Below are 16018 nucleotides of genomic sequence, written 5' to 3' on the forward strand. Positions count from 1 at the left end.
AACATCAAAACAATAATATAATGGTAATAAGCCCACAAAAGCCGTAAAACTATATAAAAACGCTTCTCGATCCCTCTTCAATTTGATACGAACCAATTAATGATCATTTCCTTTTCTACTTTAAGACCGACTCATGCAGCCTCATATGAAGATGCTTCTTCTTGCATAGTTGCATGTAAATAGTAATACCACCAAAATAACCAAATAAAAGCTATAAAAATAAAAATAAAAATAAAAAGCTAAAAACTTTTAACTCAATTGACACCTCGTTAGAAACATCAGACTTCAAACCGCCCACCCCCATCTATTGATATATCAAACCCAAAAAAAAAAAAAAAAAAGGAATTAGGTCAAAACTTCTGATTTTAAAACTCCCGTTGGTCAAATGAAAATACAGACCAAGATAAGTCTGTAAATTGCATATAATATTAGGGCAATGCCCTATTATCTGCTTCCAATACAAAATCAATTGAGATTGTACAAGCAAAGATCAATTAGAGGAGTAATGAACCCAAAAGTACATGCACAATTTACAGCATAGCTGAACCCTTCTTGACAATTTTAGCTAGAGAAAATGGAGGCACATTGAAATTGGAACTTTCCCACAAAGGAATCCATGTGCTGCAATTTCTCTTTGCATCACATCCTAGATTTGGATGCTTTGAAAATATTGTCCTTGTAGTATTTAAGTTCCATTATGCTTTCTCTGATATCATCCATTGCTCTATGATTCTTTTTCTTTGAAGGTTTATTCTTCTTGTCTGTGTAAATGAAGAAATTTAAACCCAAAAAACTACTTTATTGGCTTAAAGCAAGCAAATAACTCAAGTGACACAACATAAATGCCCATTCATGCACAAACACTAAAACTAATGGGAAGATGCCGCTACTTGCATGTAAATGCCACAAAATAGCAATTGGGAATGACTCGTAGCATCATATGAAGATGCTGCCGCTTGCAAAGAAATGTCAGCAAATAGGAATTGGACGAAACTTCTGATTTTAGAACTTCTATACGATTAAATGAAAATACAGCCCATGATACGTTTGTAAATTGCATAAAATACCATAGAAACACCATGTATCTGCAATGATCACCATCCAGAGATAATGAAGGGGCTAATTTCCCCAAGTGAGATTGTACAAGCAATGATCAATTGTAGATGACTAATTTCCCCAAAAGTACATGCACGATTAGCAACATCTAGAGATAATGAAGGGACTTTGAAATTGAAAATTTTTCACAAGGAATCCATCTGCTGCAATTCCTTTTTTGCATCACTTCCTAGATTTGGATGCTTTGAAAATATTGTCCTTGTAATATTTAAGTTCCTGTATGCTTTCTCTGATATCATCCAAAGCTCTATGTTTGCTTTTCTTTACAGGGGCGTTCTTGTTGTCTGTGTAAATGATGACATTTAAATGAATAAACTACTTTACTGGCTTAAAATATGAAAATAGCTCAACTGGACAATACAATGATAAATGCTCATTCATGCACAAACACAAACTAAAACTGATGGGAAGGTAGGAGAATGTCCATCAGTAAATAAATATAAATTTTGGGGAAATCATTATAACTTACCTATTTATCTTTTTTTTTTTTTTTGATAAGTAAGAATAGAATATTATTAATAAAAGAAAAGCAAGAGAAACACAAAAAGTTCACGGGGTTAAGACTCTAACTTACCTATTTATCTTGACACTGCTTACTAAGGAATGATTGTATCCTAACATATTATCTTGTTGAAACTTGAAACACCAGGGGTTAAGACTCTAAGACATCAATTACGCAATGTTCTTTTTCTTTTTTTCTTTTTTCTTTTTTTTTTTTTTTTCTTTTTTGATACAAGATAGAATTCTACTCTAACTTAATCTTGAAGCTCTCTCCTGAAGACTTGAACCGTAGCCCTTACTCCTCACACCTCACAAGCACTTATACTTGTGGAGTGACCATCGCACTAAAGGTATGCGGTGGTATTACGCAATGTTCTTTGACCCAAAGGACATCTAGAAAACCCCAGGGCAATGTTAGGAATTATTTAATCCCATATTGAATGTGTAAATTTTTGTTGACCCAAGTCAAGATTCTCTCTCACAGAGGTGGTTATTGGGCTTTGGAAACCCCCAACAGCATAAGTCTTAGCTTAAACGAATCAGAGCGATCCTCTTAAATTTTTGTATAAATCTAGAAAATAAAAGGGGGAAAAAAAAGCAAAAAAATACAATACAGAAAGAAAGGTCATGACTGAAGACCAATAATTTAAAATAGACAGATGTTTATTTTCATTAAATAAATGTCACCTGAAGATTGCCAAAGAATTTACAAACATATTAGTTGTTATGGTTTAGTACCTTTTACATCATATATATAACTTATATGACTAAATATATTTGTTGGTAAAGTAGACACAAGTTAATCATATGAATTTGATTCAACAATTAAAACAGGGTCAAACTTATGCAGTGTGTTGAGTGCATAAAGCACTGACATCCTAAATAGGCCAACTAGGTAGCAAACTATCAGATTGACTTGTCAAAAAACTCTTGTGCCCGTTTAAAAATTTCATGTTATTAATGTAATAAAAACAAATGAACAGAACAAAACCAAAAAAAGTCAACAAGCCATTAAGAATGCTACAAAACTAAAATTTAATAATCATGTGGTAATGTAAGATTTTCACCTCTGGGATACCAACGAACACATAAAGCCTTAACACTGCTAACGTCAACAACCACATGAGGGAACAGAGCAGCCAAATCTGGCATGTATTTCTGCAAAGACATGGTTAGGCCAAGAGAAAATGTAACATTGGGGTTCAGCTTACCTCCAGTACTTTTTAAAAAGGAATCTCCTTTTGTTTTAACGAGAAATTGCCACATTACCCACTACTAACTAAATAAAAAATGGAGATTAAAACCCACTACCATATCATTCTATCTCAAGAAAAAACTAACTAGATATCCAGTTGAAAAAGTACTAGAGGTAAGCCAAACCCGTAACCTTAATGACTAAAGTTAATAAAAATATACAAGACACACATCACCAAATCATCTCCTTAGTCACTGTCATGTGGCGAATTCTTTACGGGTTTTTATGCTTCAGGCTTTCGGTATTCGGTGGGTCTTGCTTAGCTCTATGGCAGAATTATTATTTTGTTGGGATCATTGGCTTGGGAAACATGATTCAGATATTTGGAATTTAATTCCAGGATGTTTGATGTGGACTATATGGATGGAGCGTAATCGTCAGTCCTTTGAAGATTCTGAGAAGTCTTTGGTTGAGTTAATAGGCCTGTGCCAGAAAAGTCTATTTGATTGGTCTCGACAATTTTTTTCTTCTCTTAGTTTAGTCTCTTGATTGTTTTCTGTGGTGTTCTGTTTTGTGCTTTTTTGTGTTCATTCTCATGAACACATTGTATGTTTCTTTTGTGACGCAGTACATCTAGAATTGATGCATACTGATGTGAATCATGTGATTCTATACAGAAGGATAAGGGACCAGAAATGTGCACAAGAACTAAACAGTAAACCAATTACAAAATGTGCCAATAGAAAAAGAAAAGGCATATGTTTCACTTCCTCTGTCTGAGGATTTTCTTTTGTAAAATAAGAGCCAAATGCTCTTTTCAATTCTTTATTGTTATTATTATTATTATTATTATTGCTACAGATTTTTTTTTTTTTAAAGTAATATTATAGCTACTGTTGGTGAAATAGTAATAATAGTAATACACTTCCACCTAGTAATTGATGAATATTACTTGGGCAATGACAAGATACATCCTCCACTGTTGTTTAACTAAATTCTGAAAGAAAATAATTGAAATTAAAGATCGACTAATAAAAAAAATAAAACAGATTTTGATATTAAGTATGATAAATATAATTAGCAACTAAACATTCTTTCTTACAACAATTGAAGCCACCATAATGGACGAAAATAAAAACCATCCAAGTCCTGAAACTCGGAAAAGTTCAATCCTAAATCTAGTTTCTCAAAAGGCTTACCATATATGACAAAGACAAGTAGGCAGCCCCCGAATGAAGGGGAGAGGGCTGGGGGAGGCTAGTTGAAAGTTAAAAATCATTGGAATTCATCCCTACTCAAAGAAGATCTCCATTAAAAAATGACTAAAAGTTGGCAAAGATCAAGTATATAGAGAGACTATAAGTGTCTTGGCCTGGTGGTAACTTAAGGTAGAACTTCTTGTTGTGGGTCAAATCCTACCATTTGTGACAAGTAACAACAAAGAAAAAGTACATAGAGGAATTGAAAAGTCTTATAACCCATAATGAAATCTCCAAACTAACCTATTTGTGATCACAAAAATCAAAACGGTGGAGCAGACCTGCCAACCCAAACCCAATTATTCTCTACAAGATAGTTTCAAAATTGTCTGTATCACTTAAGGCCACAATAGTGCCAGGATTGGAAACATTCACAGTGATTATATAACCAAACATGAAGAGAAACTGCAAGATTTTACTGAGAGTTCCCAGGATAATAGAATGGAACCAAGAATGATTAGCTGATGAAACACCATCTCATCCATTGCTTGGTGGGATAACATCATCTAAGATGGTTTAATTATGGATTAGAAGTGCTGATTCTGGTTTTTTTCTACACTCTTTTAGTTGGGATGGTAAAAAGTTCAATAAAAGCACATTAAACTTTGCTTAATTCTTTGAATCATAAGAATATAACCATTCCATATCAGATTTGACATCATATGGCCTTTTCACTTCAAGTTATATAAAGGCCATGCAACTATCTCCACATATTGGTAAACTTATAAAATCTTAAATTTTGGCATTTGCTGAAGCTCCTATCAGGGCTAACAAATTTTGACATCCCTCACAGTTCATGCAGCAGTCATGACTCCAGTGAAAAGAACTACGCTTTTAGACCAAACACTTTGTAAATAGCAAAGCAGGTAAGTGAAGAGTGTAGAAAACGTATATGACAATATTGTGTTCAATTACCTTTAAAAATAGAAAATCAACGTAGATGGAATTTCCTGCCAAAAGAGGGGTGTGTGTACCAACATTTCTCTTTACAAATTCCATAACCTGCAGTGTTCAAGCATATTATTATATAATACTTGAAGAATCAAAAATGGAAACAAAGCAATCAAGAGAGTGTTAAGATTTTGAAGTTACATTCCGACAAGAATACAAGGCCATGGTAAAGCTAGGAAACAAACTAATACAATCTATTTCTAAATGAATTCAGAGCAGAAGGGGAAAAGAGAACTAATTATCAATAAGATGTTTCCAAGACAAATTTAATAATAATTCCAAACATTTAAATAATGGATGTCATTAATCCTGCATGGCACAAGATTTTGGCTTCATTTATGACTAAAATTTGGACCACCCATCTAATAACCTGCACACTATAGAGATATGTAGATGTTGGGTATGGTAATGTCTAGAAATTCATTCAGCTAACGGGAGTAACAGCAGGAAAGAAAAGAACCTGTGGAGAAGAACAGAGATGAAAAAGGCTAGAGAGGAATTAAAAGGAAAGTTAAAGATATAATAGTGGGCAGAGCACAAAAGGAATGAGAGGGAGAGCACAAGCTCATCCAAATTATTAACTTTTTGTCTACAGCCTTTCTCATTTTACATTTTTACACACAAAAAAGGTAGTGGCATCTTTCACAATTTCAACCAAAACCCATAGTCAAACCAGCCATTGGCCTGACCCAGTCAGCCTCTAACTGCCAAAAAATTACCCAAGCCATATACCACAACAGCCTGAATTACCCATAGATGTCAAAAACATTGATTTGGGGATCTTAATGGCACAGGAGTGAGAAATCATAATGTAAGGATTACATTTCCCCCACCTGGGGTGCCTCAGTGGTAAGGGAGATGTCTGGACTAATTGTAAACCCAGAAATCTCTGGTTTAATTCCTAACTGAGGCATTTTGTGATTTGGCCAATGCCCGCTTAGAGGGGGTGTGTAGACATCCGGGGTTTGCCCCTCAAGGGTGGTCCCACTGGCCCATACCATGAGGGGGTTCCTCGTCATAAAAAAGAAAAGAAAAAAGAGATGACATTGGCATCAGCCATATTAGAGGGTGTAAATTGAAAGTTTTGATAGTTCCTTTTTCTTTATATAACTTACAGCAAGTTTTGATAGTCACGGGAACATATTGATTGTGTTCCACACTAAGAAGGAGGGTATTTTAATGAATTTCAAAGAAATGCCGTTTTGTTTCAGCAAAATACAGCATAAAGATAAACTAAACGGGTAAAGCCCGGCATAAAATTATGGCTATCCTGGTTAGTCTAGACAACGTACCATTTAGAAGAGGATATGGGTGCAGTGGAAATGCAAACATATCCACTTGATCATTCATCTCTCTTCTTAATTACCTCTTTTAAGTCTGATAATAATACTAGCAAAATTAACCATTAAAAAAAATAAGCACACACCTATAACCAACTAGTACTACCAAAAAATAGTCCATTCTCAGCATCCCATATTAAGCCAGCATTACATGTTTTCTTTGCAAGGTACATGCACATAACATGCAAAACTTGCCTAAATTTGGTGAAACCAAACAAAGGGGGCCAATAGTAATAATAATAATAATAATCCAGGAAAGAATAATACCTATGGTTTTTTTAATGTGTGATCTCTCAAATCAATAAAAAACAAGGGAAATTCTTTGTTCCCATTGTTTATAATCTGTCCCCCAACATTAATATCTTAAGTATTGATTAAAGCATTAGACGATTAAGTGTCAAGGGTTTCCCCCTACTCCCAACTATCTAATTATAGAAAAATAACTACATGGTACTCAATCTCACATCTGAATGATATATTCCACTATAGTTTGAGGGTACAAAGAGAACAAGAGACCCGATTCTAGCCTATTTTGTTCATACTTTGTTTGATTGGGTTGTGCTTGGGGGCTCACGAATAGTAGTCTCTAGTTAATAAAATTTTATTACCTTAGAAAAAATGTTAATCTCAAAAGCAATGAACGATTTTCCACATGGTTTTCTTCTCAGAGAATTAAATATCCAATTGCTTGTCTTAAGCCAGCATATGCGTTTTTTCTTTGTAAGTTACATACATAATTCATATGCAAAACATGCCAAAATTTGGTGGAAGCAGGGGGAAAAAAGTACCCACAAGTCCTGTGATCTATATTAATGTATTAAAACATGATAGTGAAGGACAATACAGGCCGTCAAGACCAATTGACATAGCATCAAATTGTGATTGACATTGTTGATAAATGAATGCATGATTAAAGTAAAGCTCACAACCAAGTAAAATTTAAACAAACCTGATTTTCAGCCTCCTTTTCACTAATTGTACTTTCGAGCACCTTTTTTGTCAACCCTAAATTCATTTGAAACCATCAGTCATGGTTCCCTGCATGACATGCATACAGAAGATGCAGCTAATAGAGAAACAATATATAAGAAACAGTGTCAAAGCACAATATGAACCACTTACCACTAGCTGCATGATGGCTTTGACACCATTCTCCCATCTTATCTAAACACTCCTTCTTTTGATGGATAACCAAATCAGGACCCTAAAAGAGGAAAAATTCTTGAAAAAATTAGATAGGAGAGAATCACATATGTAATGATCCTTGTTAGTAAAGACGTGACTGAGTGCAGATGATATAGCACATCCATTTTTCTTTTCTTTCTTTTCTTTTTTTTTTTTTTTGGGGGGAGGGGAGGTTCTTTTGACAAGTATAGCACAACCAATATCCTTCCTTTAATAGAATGTCTATTATAATGCAATACTAAACAGCCACAAACAAAGAAAAAAGAATGGTGTATCACCTTATCCCTGGTATCGAAAGCAGAATAGTGTTTTTCTAAATCATGACTTGGAAATTCTATAAAGCATTTTGTTTCAGAGGATGAAGACCATTTTGTCAAAGTCAAAAGTCTTGTGTCTGATCCTAAATCATTGGTCAACAATACTTCAAATTCTAGGAATTCAATCACACATGTTATTGATACATTGTTTGGGAATCCATTTTATGTTCTCACAATTTTCTTGTTGATTTCGACTTTCCAATGGCCAGGATGATGTGCATGACATAAATGGCAATAGAACCCAAAAGTTCCCGAAACACCTGTCACCATAACATCAAGATTCAATCCCATGGACACATTTGGGGAGCATAGGATAAGATTCAATACTGTTAACACATATTTTGGGAACATGGAGTCATTGTTTTGATTCTTAGGCACATAGCTCTCTCTCTCTCTCTCACATTTGTCAGGACTAAACTATGAAGACAAAAAGATAAATAGCTTGAAACAGAGAGCAGAAACCTATTGAGGGGAAGCTACCTCCTTTTATGCATCACTAGCAATATGCCTGTGTCACTTGTAATACATCGATTTATTAAAAATTAAGTGTATTAAAGAAAATATTTTACTCGTATAACCAATACTATCTTAATAATTAGTGAGCCACTTGAAACTTTAAGAGAGTTTCACCCAGATTAAATTAAAAAATAAAAATTGTAAATGAGCCACATGGCAAAATCACACTAATTTTATGATGTGTAACACATATGTTGAGTTACTTGGCGCAAGTACAATATGTAGAAGGTAACTTTTGTTATATTAACACACAAAATTATGATAGATGATCAAATAATTAAATTCATAATATGTTTTATTTTAAATTTCTTGAAATTCTTGGTAATATAATCTTAGGTGGGTGGAGTAGAATTTAAATTTCTTTATACTTGAGTTTTACTTTGAGTAAACTATCTTAACAGTCAACAAACCACTTGTTATTTTGGTGATAGTGTTTTTTTTTTTTTTTTTAATAAGTAGTTTTGGGGTAATTGAGTTTCATCTAAATTAAACTATATTAATAATTAATCAACCACATGGCAAAAACCCATTATAACTGCTCTCTGTTTTTCTTTCTTTGTTTGTTGTTATGTTTGTGCTTCCTTTTGTATACATCCCGTGTACTTAGTTATCTTTTTTAAAATCTATTTACTTATCAAAAAAAAAACATTGAACTACTGGTGCAACCACAACTTCTATGACCTAGCTTTTACTATATAGTATATGATTTAGTTGAATCATTATATTAGTCCACTCAAAATGCAAGGACACGTCTCTGTTAACATTGTCTGAGCTGAGGGATTTTAAATGAGAAAACATAATATTTAAGGTATTCTAGGGACCAACATCAGCATACAACAGCTTCTGTGTACAATTACATCTTATCAAAATTATTCTTGCTAAAAAAAGCAGAAAAGAACTTTAATTTAAGGTCAGTAGAGATTTAAGATAAGCTATTCTGTAAGATACACCACTCTAACAAGTTTCAAAATGGCACATGAACATTAAGTTATAAGAATATAGGGCAGTGAGTGTGGCATTTAGGAAGACACTGACAACAGGTAATATAAGGAAGCGATGGATAATTATTATGGGTTGGTGCTTATGTGTACAAGTCACGGAGAGAACGTGCCTCATCTTTTCTTAGATTGGGCAGCGGCTGCCGGCTTGGGAGTTGTGGTTGATGGTTTTTTGCTGGTTTGGTGTCTCCTGATTAATGCCTTATTCTGTGATGGAGGTTTATTATGTTGGAATGTACATTTTGGCAAGATTAATGGGGGGATTTGGAAAGTTGTTCCTTTGTGTTTAATGTTGTATCTTTGGAGAGAAATGAATGCACATTGCTTTGAGGGAAGAGAGTTAAGCTTGGTGAAGCTAAAGTTCTTACTCTTGAAGACCTTATATGAATGGACTTCAACCTTTTATACTTCTCTTACTGCAGACTTTCTAGAGTTCCTCGATATATTGGGCTTTTGTTGATCCTCTATTGCATTTTTCTTTTCTACAATTTATTTTATCTGTTTTTGTTTATACTTCCTGAGTACTTTGGTAGCACCCCTTTGTGCATTTTCCAATGAAGTTTTACTTATCAAAAAGATAATATAGGGATAAGATAATAGCATTGCTAAAAAACATGGGGGTGGGGGGGGGGGGGGGGGGGGGGGATTGCATAATAATCACACATTATAAAGAGTAGTAAATCTAAAAAAACAAATAAAAATTAAAATACAAGAATGCAATACAAACAACAAAATATATATACAACAGAATGCAACAGTATTTATGAATGTGCAATGGCAAATAATAAGAAAATACCTCCAATGTTTTGGTCAGATGGCCATCTGTAATGATACAAGCAATCTCCAGTATTCTATCAACTTCAACATTTAGACCTGCATGCCACAGAAGAAAACTTATGAGAAATTAAAAATCATTTTGAAACTGCATTGATAGGCAACTAACCATTTAGGTTGCAAATTGAGTACTACAACAGACAATATGAAAATTCACTAAGAAAATAATATTTTGCTTGGACTGATCCAAACTATAAGTAAACTCTTAAAATTAAATCATAATTAAGTAATTCGTTGAGCATACATTGTAAACTTTCCTTTTACTTAACATACAGAAGAGCTATTTACCCCTTACTTTTTCCTTCTTCTTTTTTTTTTTTGGGGGGGGGGGGGTGGCGGGGTGGGGAGGGGGCGGGGGGGTGTGTAGGGGGTTGTAGTTAAGTGATTCTGAAGTCAAGTAAAAAATCAAGAGACTGAAGGAACATAGAGGAAATAAATAATACAATGACCCAAAATCTACTTTCCCTTTTCTTTCTTTCTTTTCCCCAATTAAGCCCAAAGTATCTTGAGGCAGGACCTGACCCTAGTATAAACCAAAAACAGATGCAACAATAACATTGAAGAGCATAAATTTTTAAATAATAATAAAATATCCTAGGATTCAGCACCTAGGTATGGCAGATTGACTTATTGATGAGGGAAACGCAGGAAAAGATTTATTTTTATTTCTTTTTGGACATCAATTGTATTTTTATTTTATGACCTAGTATTTAATTAGGGTTTTTTTTTTTGGTATAAGTCTAGGGTGTTTTTGTCATTCAATAAGTAGGGTTTCCTACATCAGTTAGAATTAGGTTTAGTATTTCTATATAAACAAATAAAGTACTCCAATCAAAGGGAGATTATTTTGATGAATACAGTCTCAATTGAAATTGTCTCCACGGTTTGGTGCCAACTCTAGCCAACCGTAAGTGTTGACTCCATGTAAGCCTAGGTGCTGACTCCTAGGTTCTATCATTTATTTTTCCTCTTGTTTAATTTTTTTGTTGAAGTTTTGATTTGTCCTGCTTCAATTTTGGTATCAGAGCAAACTATGATCTATTCGACGCATAATCGACAATCAACCCAAAACCAGAGAAAAAAAAAGTCAATCAGTCAAATTCTCAGCACCAGAGTGAACACCTCACCTCGCTAACAAACACCTTGCCACCATCACAAATTCAACCATCAATCCACATCAAGGCTGAAACCCCTCAATCACCAAACAAAAAAACCCACACACACTCGCAACCAAAACAAAAAAAGGAGGTATGGCCCAGCACCGCCATAATCCACTCTAAAATAAAATCCAATTTACATAAAATTAAACAAGACTATATTAAAATTAAAATTCCTTTTGCGCTTCCCATATCATATCTACTCCATGGTTTTTATAACATGCCACCGGGCCAAGACATTTATGAATTTTTTTTTTTTTTTTAATTGTTATAAGTGGGGGAGGGGGGATTTGAACCCCAATTCTCCTCATAAAGGAAATTAGAAAATGTCATTGAGCTTCTTTTTTTTTTTCTTTTTTTTTTTTTGATAGGTAGTCAATGCCATTGAGCTACAAGGGTCCTCGCGGCCAAGATATTTATTGGTAAGGACATAATTGTGCCAGCAGATGATTGACTTCAGAAGCAGATTATGTTTACAGCCAAGGCACCCTTAGGCAATATAAAGGGTTAAGGCATATGCAAAGCATCCAAAAATGCATAATCGAGGCTACTAATAAAGAAAAAAAAATTACAGTAACACAAACAAGAAGTAAGTGAAAATTTTATGTTTAATATTTTCACTTCAGGATCAGCTTGTAGTATCGGATCAAGAGATCGTAGGACTATCTATCAACTATGAAAATGGTTCTTAAAGCTTAATATAAATATAAAAGGCTTAAGAGTAACATTTCTGACACCTAAGTGTATAGCAAGAGTTTTTCTTCCTCCTTGATCAAACTTAAAATTTCAAGATTGGGTGAGCAATCTCAAGTAGTATTTGGCAGGGCCTTAAAAAGCCCATTGGTTTCCAAGGTTTAGACTCCCATACAACATAACCAATTATGTCTTCTTCATACATCCTGAATTTTACCCTTTTTTGGACACGTTTACATCCCAAGAAGAAGCCTTGTGAAGACTACATCTTCTCAATTTAATAAAGCTCCAGCAATAAAAAGCCTCTCAAGACTCAAAATCCTAACTTAATTTAGTTCCTTGCACAAACTCTCTCAACGGTCACAGCATCCCCTTTGAGAACATACCCTCACTACACAGCAGCTCCAGTGTCACCCCAAAGCCAATGTAAAGCACAATGAGAGAGATTTACTTAGATTGTTACTTAAGAAACAGTTTTTTTCCTTCCTATATCTTTTCATACATTTCTCCCCCAAGTTGGAAGAAATCTCCTTGTGCTTGGCTTCTACCCTCCACAATCTAGTGGAATGCCAAACAGTGCCAACCTTTCTGCCTATAACCTCCTGCTCCTGCACCAATGAAAAACTTACTCTTCCGCCTTATTGTACTTATAATATTACCTATATGTCACTAAAAAATAACAGCATTATTTCTCTTTGTTTGATCATGTGGAAAATAAAATTCAGCATAACCACCATAAATTCCTCAAAAATTTCTTCCAAGATCAAGATCAATGCCATCTTCGCAGCAATATGATTTTTCAAATTGACTCCCTTGCCAGATAGCTAGGAAGCACTTATGCGACAAGAAGAGACAAGACTTTTGCCAAGCACATAGCATTAGTTAGAGTAAGTCAGAAATCATTTTAAAACAATCAACCAAGCTAAGGCTGCATCTTCTGCAAATCATAGTTCATAGCTTACTTTGTGGTAATTTTCACCTTTCAATGCCTTGTTTGAGTCTCCTTTTTACAAATCATTTAAGTTCCAATTTTTCCTATCTCAAATTTATTCATATTCTGAAACTCTGACTACTTTGGTGATTCTTGTTTGAAAATAAATTTATGTTTTAGCAACTACTGTTGATTCTTATCATCAATGCTGAAACCAATGCTCAATTCTTCAAATTGATGAAGAAAAATAGCAAAAAGGTTTAGAATTTTATAATAAAAAACCCACGCACACACACATGCACTCATCTAAGCCAGGCTAGTGCACCACAATAAGGTTTATGAATGGTACCAAAAATAAATAAATAAATAAAAATAAAATCCAAAGTCACTGCATATGGTCTACAGGTATATCTATTTTATTTAATCAACAACGTATACTTACCAGTCATTTCCAAGTCAATCCACACAAGGGGCAACTTGTAATCTACTGAAGGAATCGCTAGGGTTTCTTCACTCTGTTTGCCATTTTTTTGGGGCAATTTTTCATCAAGGCTGTTAACTTTCTTCTCACTTTTAACTGCCTCAAAAAAAATATATCATTAGTATGACAAGCTATTCAATCACTCAACCAAATTTGCAAAACAATATCAAATTAGCATACATAAATTTCTTATAGAATAATAGATTTTTTTATATAAATAAAAACTTCAATAGTAAATGACATTTAATGAATAATTAAATATTAATAGACAATTAGACAAATAAATTGATATTTGTCTTAGAGTTATAAAGCCAGTAAGCCACCTCAAAAATTGTACATTCATGCCACCATCATGCTTCTTATTCTTGTCCTCGAAAGTAAAATAAAAATAAGGTCTTCAAAAAATAGTTTTCCAAAATATTCATAAAGGCCCGTATGGATTAGCGGCCCCATTTCTTCATTATCTCTCCATGTTTAGTAAAGCACCCAAACTATCCTGACTATATTCCTAAAATTTCATAAACTAAAGTGATTACAATTTTTGTAATAGGCAAGCATCTTCCCAGGAGGAGATGAACCACTTTCTACATGCTAGAAAAGTCTACCACATGAGATTTTCACTGCTTCATTGTTAATTGGTTTGAGTTAGAATTAGATTATCGTTCAGCCAAGGATTTCCGTCTTTGATTATGATTGTCATTTTGGTTCCCATTTGCCCCGGAGAATTTTATTAGTTGATGCCTGATATAAGAGAAAGTCTAGTGACACAACTTTTGTGTGCCGCCATGACTTTTGCCACAACTCTAATCAAATGTGGTCCTGGAAGAACTGTTGATATTAAAGTAACCACGAAGCAATCCGTGAACTTTGCAACAGTTCTTCTCCTGCTTAATGCAACTACTTGGCTTAGTAGAGGAAATAAACACCTCTTCTTCTTTTTCTTCTTTTTCTTTTTTTTTTTTTTAATAGAAAACAAGATTACCCAAAAAAAAAAAAAAAAATTTTTTTTTTTTTTTTTTAGAAAACAAGATTACCAAAAAAAAAAAAAAAGAATTTTACATTTTGGTCACCTCAATTGGGAATTATTCTAACAACACTCAAAAGTTTTGTTAGATCATTATCGGTAGATAAAAAAGAAACTTGAATAACCAAATAGCAAAGCAAATGGATCATTCAAGAAAGCACCATATCCCTAACCCTAAAAAGGCTAACAATCTAATAATCCCCCAACAACAACAACAAAATCTTAAAAGTAAAATCAAAGAAAAGTGAGTTTTGGTAAAGTAAAACCTTGAGTGTTAGTGCGAGTGGTATTGGAACTGGTTTTGCTAGTGCTGGTTGAGCCTTTTTTGCGTCGAGAAGGAGCAGAGGTTGAGGCTGAGGCTGAGGCTGAAGCGGGTTCCGATCCATCAGCAGCGTCTAGCTCTAGCAACGAAAATGCGTTCGATAGCATTTTTATCTTTTTCTTCACTTCAGTCGCCTTTTTTTTGAAACCAGTCAACTCTCAGTCACTCCTTGCCAAATACGTTGATCGATTTCGTAATATATAGTAAGATAATAATAAAAATGGGTCTGGGTTTTACCCAGTGTCTTAAGGGATTTAGATCCTCTCTGTCTCCCTTTAAAATGGAGTGTCCATTTCATGGACAGGGTCTTTTAAAAAAAACGTGACAGCTCATAACTTAATACAATATCAATTTTAACTGTGGATAAACACTTAAATTAAAGGGTTTTTTAACTCAACCGGACAAATTCTACTAGAAAACCAAAAAAAAAAACATAAAATGTAAAAAGAGAAAGAGAGTTACTGCACTTTTAAGAGGGAAAAGTAAAAACTTGTTTATGGTTCAGAGCACGTTTAAAGGTTTAGAGAACAAGTTCAGAGCACATCTTTGTTTCTATTTTGCCAAAACAAAGGTATATCCGTAAAACTTGTTTATGGTTATCTTATTTGATGTTTGATCATTTTTCTGCATTTATATTGTTGTCTTGGTGAGTTTATACTGTTGTTTTGATGGTTGGATGCAAGTTAGAGTCTATCTAAATTTTTATTTTTAATTTTTTGAGATAAAGATTGAATCTTTATAATGGCTGGATGATTCTTGGAGTCTATCTCATTTTTCTGCATTTATATTGTTGTCTTAGTAAGTTTATATTGTTGTTTTGATGGCTAGATGCAAGTTAGAGTCTATTTGAACTTTTATTTTTAATTTTTTTGAGATAAATATTGAATCTTTGTAATGGTTAGATGATTCTTGGAGTATCTTTTTTATTTTTTTGAGATAAAGTTTGAATTTTTTTTTTTTTAGATAAAGATTGAATCTTTATTAGTATATGGCATATTTGATTGCCTGGTCTATCCACACCAATGGTCCCTATTCTGCCTGGTCTATTTCCCATTTGATTGCTGACATTCAAGACTTGGTTATGTCTTTTGTTTCTTGCAATTTTAGTTGGATTAGTAGATGTCGTAACTCTATTGCTCATACAGCAGCCAAATTTTCCCTTGCTTCCAATGACTCTTTCATTTTTACTTTGGCTAAT

At 33.8% G+C, this 16018-nt stretch overlaps 1 protein-coding gene across 2 annotated transcripts; it reads right to left on the bottom strand.

Moving 5' to 3' along the window:
• Positions 1–377: 377 nt before the first annotated feature.
• On the bottom strand, positions 378–15107 carry LOC112026075 (oligoribonuclease). Of its 2 annotated transcripts, none has more exons than XM_065779401.1 (8): positions 14765–15107; positions 13436–13570; positions 10175–10251; positions 7485–7566; positions 7312–7367; positions 4987–5073; positions 2685–2775; positions 378–761 (listed from the first exon to the last, which is right to left on the bottom strand). In XM_065779401.1, exons 1-8 carry the CDS (start codon positions 14925–14927, stop codon positions 640–642), a joined length of 813 nt encoding a protein of 270 aa, XP_065635473.1. In that variant the 5' UTR covers positions 14928–15107; the 3' UTR covers positions 378–639. The 2 variants fall into 2 exon arrangements, with proteins under 2 accessions (XP_065635473.1, XP_065635472.1); XM_065779400.1 differs by lacking the exon at positions 378–761 and adding an exon at positions 984–1400 and having other exon boundaries at positions 14765–15102.
• Between the last annotated feature and the right edge of the window lie 911 nt (positions 15108–16018).

The sequence above is a fragment of the Quercus suber genome, unplaced genomic scaffold (assembly GCF_002906115.3).
Source record: "Quercus suber isolate HL8 unplaced genomic scaffold, Cork oak 2.0 scaffold_207, whole genome shotgun sequence".
Taxonomy (NCBI): Eukaryota; Viridiplantae; Streptophyta; class Magnoliopsida; order Fagales; family Fagaceae; genus Quercus; species Quercus suber.